The sequence below is a fragment of the Amia ocellicauda genome, chromosome 5, assembly GCF_036373705.1.
Source record: "Amia ocellicauda isolate fAmiCal2 chromosome 5, fAmiCal2.hap1, whole genome shotgun sequence".
Classification (NCBI taxonomy): Eukaryota; Metazoa; Chordata; class Actinopteri; order Amiiformes; family Amiidae; genus Amia; species Amia ocellicauda.
In genome coordinates this window covers 7026109-7038218 of record NC_089854.1, presented here as the reverse complement: position 1 = coordinate 7038218, position 12110 = coordinate 7026109, and the positions used below count along the sequence as shown (strand labels likewise).

Here is a 12110-nt window from a genome sequence, read left to right as displayed (position 1 = left end):
TACTAATAATAATAATATCTAGGTGTGACAGGACAGAACAGGAACGATGGACATGCAGCAGACGACATGCACACAAACCTCTTTGACAGACTTTTTCGCCTCCATTAAGGGGTGCCAGTGAGCGATGGGTTTCCGGGGATATGCCAGCATCTCGTTCCAGTGGTCTCGGCCCAGCCCTTCCACGTTGTTCCCCACACGATTCACCCCGATTATCTCGTTGTGACCGACCCTGCAGACACACACAGGGAGCTGGAGTCACAGCTTCACAGAGCACCGTACTATTATTGACTAAGCCCCTTTTCTGTGCCACACTTGCGGTACATTGCAATGTTTATGTATGTATCAGTTTCATGAGGTTCGTTCCGTGGGTGGCAACTTGGTTTCTCTGGAGTAATATGTGAGATGACATAAACCCAGAATACATCTGTTTTGGCCTTTGGACACCCTTCTACATTCCTGTGCGAGTTAATCTTAATCCTCCTCTGTCTTTGAGTAAATACATTTATTAAATTAATCCCAGTTTGTAATCCTTTTATGTGATTTCTATGAAAATCATGACATTCAAGATTAGTGAAACGACTGGACTGCATGAAGTGAATAAGAAGGAAGAAAGTGTTCAGAAGAAAACCGAGACATTCTTTGTGTTGTGAATAATAATGGCATTTTTCAATGTATGTCTAAACACGTATATTTAAATGGCATTAACTGAATTTATAAAGTTGCATGCTTGGAATGAAGAGTAGTACTCAATGAGAAAAAGTCTGGATTGAAATGCAAATGACTCCTGTGAATATAAACTCTTGATTTCTGTATCTCATTGTTTCTGTAGCTGCATGGTTTTGAGGAATGTGCTTCAGGAAACACTGACAGGTGACATCAGTTTGCAAGGCAGTAGCTCACTGATTGTAAAAGCTCTCATTCTGAAAAATATAGGTATTTGACTTACATGTATTCATAGGAAAAATATCCCTCTGGGCTTTACTATATTGTTCAGTAATGTGACCTATGCCAAATATGTCCAGATTTCACCTTGGCTACATGCTTTCTAGGAGAGATACTTAGCATCATATTATAAGTGCTCTGACTCCAAAATAACTTTTATTGACAGCAGCATGTTTTACTGGCTGTATTATGGAAATGCAACGGCTAATTATACACTGCAGCAAATGTCAAGGCAATTTTACACAAGTCGCAAAAGGTTTCTGTCTTTGTGTTTTTTAAACTTAAATGTCATGATGCCGTGTCATTAATGGAAGGATTACCATTGCACAGGTGTACAATTAATGAAGTCTGCATTGTAATTGCTGATTGCATTTTTATCTTAATAACAAAAGAGAATCAAGCACTCATAATGTAAGGATATATCTTTGCAGGTCTTCAGGGTCTTTGGAAACCCTTAAATGACCTCATATAACTATTTCAATTGTTTTTTCATGTTACAAACCCATTCCTCCTGTTTGATCACTTATCACAATGTATGCTCTAAGTACGTTATCTCATAGTATGCAGTCATAGCCTATATGTTTATCCGAAGTTATATTTTGTTTACCTGTCGTAGTCCATAACGGAGATGAGCAGGCTGACCTGATCCATGTTTTCAGGTGGGATGTCAAAGATAATCGCCTCGTTGTAGGTGGGGTTCAACGTGTTTTTCTTGATCGTTGTCTTCTTCTTTTTTAGGCGTCTTCCATCACATATGAGGGACACTTTTACATAGGGGTCTGCAAGGAGGGAGGAGAGACAAGTCATGATAGCGACGTCTCAGAGCAAATATCCAGCTCCTCTTGACTTGGCGACACATTTTCAATTGATAAAATATGGAAGTTATGAATATGGAAATATGGAAGTGGCTGGCATGTTCTAACATTGCGTCTAAATTGACGCACTGTGGCCACGAATAAAGACGCAGTGAGTAGACTTCATGAAAGAAACACAAACAATTGACACTGACAACTCAATTTCCTTTTTATTATTAGGGCGATGTGTTGCTTGTCTCATCACAAATACAGCTCAATGTTTAATGATTAAGACATTTTCAAAACGCATCCAAAGCTTGGACAGGTTTCATTCAGTCGCTTCTAGTTGTCTTTGCTGTGTCTGTGTGATGTCACTCCACCCATACCTGACCCAACAGTCTGAACAGAGATGGGGAGAGGAGCTGTGAGTGATGTCACCACTGATTGATACTGCTTCAGATGTTGGACGCTTTACAATTCTTAAAAGAGGAACTCCAGAATATGATATAACATATAATGTTAAAACTCAGAGGGATTATTTGTATTGTATGTACTTATTTTATCAGATACTGCTCCATACACCTTCAGGGCTAAAGAAACTCTTCATGGAAGGATAAGAAAATCTGAACTGATTGGTACAAGAAACTGCCTGTCTCATCCTAGGCTGATTTTGCGGAGTTTGTCACCTCAGCTCTCACAAAAAGTGGAACGGAGTGGCACTTGGCAGGCATCATATTGCTGTGACAATGTTTAGAAAAACGGTCCCGTTGTTGGTGAATGGCTGAATCTTGGAACAAAGGAAGGTTTTGGACGAATCAGTCAGTGAGTAATGTGGCTCTCAAAAACAATCAAAAACAGCGGCTTGTTAAAGCACAGATCGTGGCAGCTCTTGCCAGCCAGTGCCGTTTTTGGAAACAAAATGATGGATGGAGTCATTAGGAAATCGTTTTCATTTTAATCACGTTTATGCGATTCATTTTTGCATCCTAAAAATACACGACTGCACGCTGACTTTTGACATTTGGTGTGTCAAAGCCTGCAGTCTTAAAGGGGGAACCTTTAAATGATGTGCAAAGCCAAGCTGAAGGACAATTATTATTTTTCAGTAGTATTTTTAACATCCCATTCCATGTAAATGCAACCCACAAAAGTGAAATATTCATTTTATTGCAAACAAAATTCAAATCCACATGCAAACATTAAAGAGAATCACGTTCAAAATTATGTGTGCAATATATCATACAAATCAAACCGATAATTATTATATCAGGAGTCAAAATGCTCAAATACACAAGGGCTAGACCGAATCAAAATGTTGACCTATCCTCAAATCCCAAAGTTCAGTCATGTTCCTGATATTGGTTTATCTTATTGTCAGAAGCCACTTTCTTCTATTTACAAATCAGAACGTGATAGGGTACTGTTTGTACTTTGCCATTTGTGGGTATGTCAAAGTATCGATCTGGGTCCAGAATACTTATTGCATTTCCATCAGGAAAGCTAAACCAATGTCTTTCTCTGCTGATTATCAGCACTTGAGGTCTTATCTCAGCAACACTCAAACATGTGCTTACAGAGTCTAGCTACCTCTGTCAACCCTAGGTGGCAGCAGTGAACCATAAGATGACAGAGGAGCCAATGCATTGACTCTTTACGAGCGATGGGCAGAATATGCTAGAAGACCATTAAAAATAAGTCCTGCTCCTGTCAAGATCTTATCTATAAAGTGCTTCATTTCCTTTCAGAAAGTAATATGGGTTTACATGCAGTTTCATTATAGTTAGATTCATTATCCCTATAAAAGCAAATTATGAGAGTAATTAAACCCAGAAAAAAGTCTGGAATCTGCCTGGAGGCATTTTAATGCAGACCTCCCATGATTTTCATACACCTTCCTTCAATATGAATTATCCAGAGATCTCCATGTAAACATGCAGACAAGGTTAAATAAATATCCAGTTTATCTGCAGAGAATAGAGCAGGTTCTCAATGCAAACTGATCTTTGTGTTGCTAGAGCACAGTTCAGTAAAAACAGGATTCGTCTAACGGAGTCTTTGGGGATGCAACAGAAAGTTTTAAAACATCTCTGGTTTCAGCACCATTTTATAACGAATCATTTTATTTACCAATTGGATTTAATGGTGCATTTTTCAGAGGGACAAAGAGCAAGTTCAAAATAATAAGAGGGTTGATTAAAAATACAAATCCTTTCCTCCCTCCCAGATCTCATGCTGGTGTATTTGCTCTTCTCTAACACATGTGAACAGCCCGGGCTGTCATTTAAACAGCAAACTTTGATTTGTTTTTGATGTTACGCATATCAAAGGAGATGGAGATGACATGCAAAATGGGCAAATTAGGTTTGATGTGAGCAATTTCGCAGTGCTGCATGTTAGGAATGAGAATGTGGGATAAAAAGGGATAAAACTGCCTGAACTGGAAAACACAGAGAGGGGTGAATGCTGTAGATGTATCTGCCCACTTGTTAAATGATTTTAACAATATTTAGATGGTATTTATGGTATTTATATTTATCTCCTAATCATCATCAGCCTATATTGAGCCACTGCTGGATGAAGGCCTCCCCAAGATGTTTCGATCTACAGCTTCTCTTTTCCATGTCTTTTTCCACTGCAGAGCACGTAAGACATCTGAATTTCTACTCTCAGATCTGGTTGCCCATTACGAAGGCTTTCAAGCTATCAGGCTCAGAATAAGGCCAGTTTCTCCATGCTGGTAAAAAGTGCAAATCTTGCAATTTCAGAGTTTCTGATCTGAGTTCTGCAATAATGTGGTTTACGTGATAGTTGGAAATTGTAATCGATTTGTTTTCGCACAGCTCTCATAGACAGTAGGAAAAAAAAAAGATTAACTTAACCTATTCCAAATAAGAAAAATAAAAGTCAGTTTTATAAGAAGGGGAAATACAAAAACAGTTCACCACATGAGAAATGCAACAGAACATATTTATGCAAAAGTATGCATTGCAAATACTGATATGGCAAAAGCCTGCACATATGACTAAGCCATGCAGTGGTGTATAATTGACACAAGCTATGTATTACTAGGTTCAGTAAATTGCTGATGGGGACGCAGTGAGTCAGTGGGTCAGCTGAGACAGTCGCAGAGACAGTTTACACTGGTAACCCCCGAAAAATAACAATCCCCTTTCCTTAACTGCTGATTATAATAATGATATAGATTGCTTTATTCCTTTGAAAATATGACTTATTTAATATTTCCTGGCAGGTAGATTTATCTTTGCTATATTTTGGGGAAAAAACGAAACTATTATTATAATATTTTTAGTTGTTGTTGTTTTGGATAATTGATTTTATTACACTTTGTCAAACACAGGCGTCCACACAGAGACTGCTTCAGAGACTGCTTCTGCAAGACAGATGTAAGCTGTGATGCTTATCTTGAGCTCATGTGAAATACAGCAGATGAAAAGAAGTTGTAAAATTGGATTGCTTGGGGGGTAAAATTTAATTGCCACGGTTATGGCTCACGGATTCAATTAAGCTGCAATGGGAAGCTATCAAGTCTTCAAAAGGAAGGCGTGGATCCTCGTGTTAGAGTAGGGACAGTTCTGTTGCTGGTGTTTGCAGGAATACGCTCATCTAATGATGAACTAAGATAAGCACTTGGTTTCTTTTTAAAGGGCTTCACATTTATTGAGCAGCCGAAGCAGGACACATTAGGAAATGAGTTGCGTATACAATTGTAGCTGATAGTGTCCACACCCTTGGCTCTACATGTTAGTAACAATGTGTTAACTTTTGACTGCCACTCCATTGATGTCTGTGCAATGACAGTCAAAGATTAACCATCTTATATCAGACTTATATCGGCTGAATCAGCAAGCAACACAATACCACAGATACTAAAACATAGTTTGATTAACAATATGTATTCAATCTAAAACTAGATCTCAATACCATTATTTTACATGAAGGTTGTGAATATTTTCAACTGCTTTAGTTTATGTAAAGGGGAATAAATGATTGAAAAAAACAATTCAGTGATTTTGTGCCTGCTCTTTCTCGGCCTGCTGGGAACTGGAAATTAAACACCTGAGAGCGTCTGAACTGACAGTTGCACCCCTGCCTGTGGGAATGTATTTCAAAAACTGAATTCTATTATTATTATTATTATATAATTATTCTAAGATACATCTTAAGGACATGCTGCTTTGTTTGCACTGGTGTAATCAGAAGAGCTCATTTGTAGTCACTAGGGATTTCTTTAATTATTATGTGCCCATTATGCTTTGTTCAAATTTGCGTTGCACACCCCTCACCCTGGGTGTACACACTATACATTTACACTCCAGTACCTATGACTTGTTATTTTCACACCAAGGAACATTTGGATGACTGGGTCGGGGCACATGGTTTTGCGATCAATGTGACGGCACCCTGCGCTGCCACACGGCACCCTGGGAACACGTCTGGGTGGGGCGCTCTGAGGGGAGGCTGGGCGGACCTGAGCTGAACCAAGCTGCTCTTACCTGAGTAGCCAGTGATGTCCATGGCCTTGAGGTTCCTGCATTTGATGACTGTGAGCGTGAGACGGCCAGCAGTGGGCAGGTAGCACAGCGAAAACATGATCTCCCCTAGATCCACACTCTCCTGGGGGGGGGAGTTCAAACACAGAGCATTGCATTAAGAACCATTTCAGAAGAAAAATCCCAGTTGATTGCATGTAACAAGGCATACACAATTACATATTTTGGCATGTCATCATTTTCTACTCACAACATGGAAAATGGTGTATTGATCTTCAACCACTGATGTATACTTCCCAGTGTTATATTTTCTAGCAACGTGCAGGAATTGCAGTGGATTTGACTCTGAACCCTCGTCTGCCTCAAAGTTCAATGTGACTATCAGAATATTCGGCCCTCAGAGTTAGAGACCATTGAGCACAATATCTTAAGGTGGGGATCTGCTAGTGACAGCTCTATTTTGGTATTTGTCTGTGCGCCATCTCTATGTATATTTTTACAATACACTTTTTTGTTGTTGTTTCAGGATGACACAAAGTCAATTGTGAAGCCTTTCACACAGTGACAGACCATTCATTCCAAGTGACTCAACCCTCAAAATGTCTTTTATCACCATCTCTCAGACTGCCGCTGCAGCCTTTCATGGCCGATTAAAAGAGAAGGAACCCCAACCAACAGCAATACAAAGAGGCAACCTTAAACTAAATATTCAACCTGCCCCTTGCAATGATAAGCGGGCCATCCTGTTTCAAAATGTCTGTGTCCATGTCCTCTGCATACATTATTGCAGCATATACATTAAAACCACACATCAAGGCATAGTTTGCATCATCGTTCAGCTTGATATTTTTCTTCATATATATATATATATATATAACAATTAAGATAAATCTGTACGACACCATTTGAATCAGATGCCCCATATTTCACTTGTATTTTCAAAGGTGTGACATGTATTTATGTGCATGGCCTTTGGTAAATAGAGATCGTCGTCCAGTACTCGATTATAGGGTTTCACTATCTCACTGAAACTGCTCGCGGACTCCATTACAGAAGGGGTTGGGAACATTCCCTGTCAATGCATATTTTATGACACCAATTAAAAGGTCTGCTTTATGTTTTTGCTGCAAATCACCACAGCTCAATAAAATTAGTGCAGCATACAAGGATGTAACTGCTTTCTGCCACTTTAGCAATAACTACAAGATTATTGAATGGTCTCGCAAGGACAGTTTAGTGTCTCCCTGATGAATGTGGCGGCACAGAAAAATAATGAGGGCAGTGAGGCGATAACTAAACGTTGTCATTATGTAATGTATCCATAGGTCTGAGTGTCACTGTCGTTCACTTCAGAGCACCAGGATCTCTGCCTTGCTCTGTGTTTCTTGTCTATGATGACAATATGAGTGTAGTGAAAATGGGTCTTTTTCATATAATTTTTCTTGTAACAGACAGGCATGTTGTATTCAAAAGCTGTATTGACAACAGGCATAGTACAAAGGGTCATTATTAAGTTTATTATTATAATGGAGGTGCCCCAGGACCAGGGTTGAGAACCACTGCTCTAGACCAAGGGCTGACGTCCTACGGGTTTTAGTCACACCTATGAGGGACAGCTGATTTCACATCTTATCCACATAATTAGTTCGATGAAGTAATACAAATCAGATATAACATGACACTCAGATCTGGCAATCAAATCTGGCATTTCTAAACTGCAGCTGCATAAGCCTGATCTAGACAAAAAGTATAAATATATATATTTTTATAGTATTAACAATATGGTTGCAACCTAGATTCCATTATTTCAGTCTTGCAGAACCCCCTCACTGTGAGTTTGAAAAGTGAAATCCCCCAGTGCACATTTCAAATTTTCATCACAAAAAAATTAGTAATTGTTGCTGATCTAAGAATTTAGTGGCCTGCAGTTTGGGCCAGTGAGAATAAACCAGTTTCTAAATGATTAGAAAAATACATATCAATCATGAATATATTTTAATTCCCTTCTGAAGTTTGCCCACTGTGACAGCCATGGGGGGGTTATGAATAACTTGCCTCCCCATAGCTGCCTATCGAGCCCAAAGCATTTGTAGATGGATTAACTCTGAGGGGAAGGTGAGGTTGGCTTTATGGTCATGCTAATTGAGGGAAGGCTAATGGCAAAGGCAGAGGAAACAGCTCTAGCCACTGCAGTTCCTACCAATCGAGATGTTATACAGACCTGTCTGCTCAAGGGTCTCTTGGCTAGCCCTGGAGCCTGACAGAAAATTAGTGGTACACTTTTTGTCAGGACGTGGACAGTAGAAAACCACATGCCCAACATATTAACCTGTGCTCTGAAAACCTATTTGGAAAACACTATTTGAGACTATGTGACCCCTATCAGACCTGGCACTAAAGGTGTACTCAACCATAGCACACTGTCCATTGTCAAGAACATTGAGAGCTTGGATTGCTCTCATTCATTCATTCATGCTACAGGTGTCCCTCTCAGACAAAGACAAAGGTCAACCCTCCGAGGTTAAGTGTTTTCCAGTTGAGCAGAGCTGTGCGTGATGCCAGCATCTGGCAATTCCGCCTTTAGTCCAACAGTAGAAGACCAGGCCAAAGTGCAAAGCAGGAATTTTGGAAGAAAACCATTAAATACATATTGCTGTGTCCTACACTCTCTTTTCAAGCCATGATTATAGTAAGGTGGAAGCTAAATTATCCCTGTTCTATTGGCAGAAGCAAAATCAGTTCACCACAATACAGAAGCTACATCCCGATTTCTTATATCTACTTCATTACCCTCACTCTGGTCTATATCTCAGAATCCTATATTTGACTATGGTAGAAATAGTACCAGATGGGATACAATTGAATCTGCAAGCAATGCTGGTGTAGAACCATTTTAACAATAGAAATTGTTTAACGCTGTGGTTTTTGTGATCAAAGTCCTATGCATATTCATATGAAATGAAAATGCCTTCAAACTTACAGTTCCTGCACTGCATGCAGCAGATGCAACCTTGTAAAGATTGGTGGCAGTCCATATCAATACTGGCAAGAGGATAAATACATACAGGCTTTGTACCAATAATCACCTTCCATTCACGTAAGCCTCATTTCCCATGCATATCTCACTAATCAATGTTTAGCATTGACAGTGGGCACAAGTTAATTGCATACCATCTGTGTGAAAAGGTCCCAGGTGACCTTTGTAAGAATGTGTAAGAATGTCCACCAGCATCAACACCAAATAACCATCACAATGAAGAACTCTCATTCCAATGATTCCTTGACTTTCAAACAAGGGATACTTGAAGAGGTTCTGAATAACATTAAAAAAATGTAAGATGACGTTGGGTTAACACAAATGATCCCTCTGTATTCTTGCTTCGCCGGGTGATGACAGCTAACAGAGAATCTGGACGCCTGTGTGGAGGGTCATGGGTTTAATACCAGGTGGGGGACACTGTTGTTGTACGCTTGAGTATGGTACTTTACCTACAATTGCTCCAGTAAAAAAAAAAAAATCAACAATCAGCTGTATAAGTGGGTAATTGTATGTATAATGGGTTACACTTTACATTAAGGTGCTGCTTATTAATATGTTATTAATGATTTATACATTATTACATGATTGATATATACTTAATAAAACATGAATAATGTATTATAAACTAGTTATAATGCAGTTATAGCACTCCATGGCATGGTCTCAACGTTTAACTGGTAGCTAAAAAGTGTCCCTTTTCACTACTGCTTTGACACATTCCCAATTATTTTTTCTATAATTGAGTTATAACTATTTTGTAATTTAGTATTAATTATTTATAAAGTATATATTAATCATCTATTAAACTTTTATATATAATTAATATAATGATTAATAATATATATAATAATAACACATTGATAAGCAGCACCTTATTATAAAGTGTTACCAAATAATGTGATGTACACTCACCTAAAGGATTATTAGGAACACCATACTAATACTGTGTTTGACCCCCTTTCGCCTTCAGAACTGCCTTAATTCTACGTGGCATTGATTCAACAAGGTGCTGAAAGCATTCTTTAGAAATGTTGGCCCATATTGATAGGATAGCATCTTGCAGTTGATGGAGATTTCCAAATGCTTTGCTGCATACCTCGGTTGTAACGAGTGGTTATTTCAGTCAAAGTTGCTCTTCTATCAGCTTGAATCAGTCGGCCCATTCTCCTCTGACCTCTAGCATCAACAAGGCATTTTCGCCCACAGGACTGCCGCATACTGGATGTTTTTCCCTTTTCACACCATTCTTTGTAAACCCTAGAAATGGTTGTGCGTGAAAATCCCAGTAACTGAGCAGATTGTGAAATACTCAGACCGGCCCGTCTGGCACCAACAACCATGCCACGCTCAAAATTGCTTAAATCACCTTTCTTTCCCATTCAGACATTCAGTTTGGAGTTCAGGAGATTGTCTTGACCAGGACCACACCCCTAAATGCATTGAAGCAACTGCCATGTGATTGGTTGGTTAGATAATTGCATTAATGAGAAATTGAACAGGTGTTCCTAATAATCCTTTAGGTGAGTGTATTGTAACAATTACTGGATATAAGGGCAAAGAAAATAAATAATAATAATGAATGCAGGGCCTGGGCTTCCTGATATGTTCTGTACAGCCGCACTGCTGTAATGAAAGGAATTACAGCACTGATGAAAGGAGGGAAGGATACCATTGAGAGCACAGCCTTGTTTTAGACTGGGGATTTATCAGAGAACACAGTTATTACAGCCTTAATGTACATTGTTTGAAGGAATCATCGATCAAGTGAATTCCTTTTTATTGTTTTCTATTTTGGTCTAATTTGCATGTACATCTTTAGAAGCTTTAGAGGAATTTTACTTGGATTGAAAAAGCCTGCCCTTCAGATTAGCTATAAAGTGTGTAATCCACGTTTCACTCTTGAGTGTTGAGGCTTTGATTTCCCTTTCCAATTTAGTGGTAAGTACTGCGGATAATTCAATACACATTAACACCATTTCATCATTTAATTAACTAATCCATTCATTATTATAATTTTTGTAATATAAATCCCTTCAGACCAATCAATCATATTTCCAGGTTGGACTATGTGGAAAATGTGTAACAAATATTTAAGAATACTACACTATACCAAACTTTAAGCTGTGCATGCTATGTTTCATACAACTGCATATATATATATATATATATATATATATATATACACAATCGCAATGCTGTTGTATACCAAAAATATTATTATTTCATTCATAGGTCAATTCATTGATCAAATAGTAACTTACTTTTCATAACACATTATTATATTTTTACAGTATTTTGTTAAGTGAACATGTTGTATTCCAATCAGAAGATGTGTATAGTTTCTCGACATGAAGGGTTTTTGTCCTCTGCTAACTAGTTTATAATAAGCATGTCTCAAATACAAATCCAGGGTGTCAAAAAATATGTTTTTCTCTGTTGTTTGTTTGCCATTCTCCCTGCCATTGGAAGAATAATCTTGTGCTTTAGTTTGCAGCTCAATTGTGCAAAACATGAGACACAAACACTGGTTGTAAATGAGTCTTCATACGTCTGAGGGAGCAAACAGAAAAAGTCTTAAACCCTGATATTCTTTATCCCCAATAGCTGCTTTTATATTTGACCTGGAAAAAACAAAAGCACTAAGTAAACTGTGGAGGGAAAACAAGTCGGCAGGCATCAAGTCTCGCACGTGGATTATGAGACTTGCATTCGCACTCAGACCTTATACCGTCTGATACATATTCAATGCTCAGAAAAAATGTATTCAGTATTCAGACTGGACTCTGTATTGAACCCCTCAAATGCTCTGGCACATCAGTACCA

At 38.5% G+C, this 12110-nt stretch overlaps 1 protein-coding gene across 1 annotated transcript in view; it reads right to left on the bottom strand.

Moving 5' to 3' along the window:
• Positions 1-12110, bottom strand: part of syt6b (synaptotagmin VIb) — a 73868-nt gene that overhangs the window by 4316 nt on the left and 57442 nt on the right. Inside the window, exons 5-7 of the mRNA XM_066705666.1 lie at positions 6251-6371; positions 1550-1721; positions 79-229 (exon numbers count right to left, since the gene is read on the bottom strand). Coding sequence (XP_066561763.1) covers positions 79-229; positions 1550-1721; positions 6251-6371 — 444 coding nt within the window. The remainder of the gene's footprint in view (positions 1-78; positions 230-1549; positions 1722-6250; positions 6372-12110) is intronic.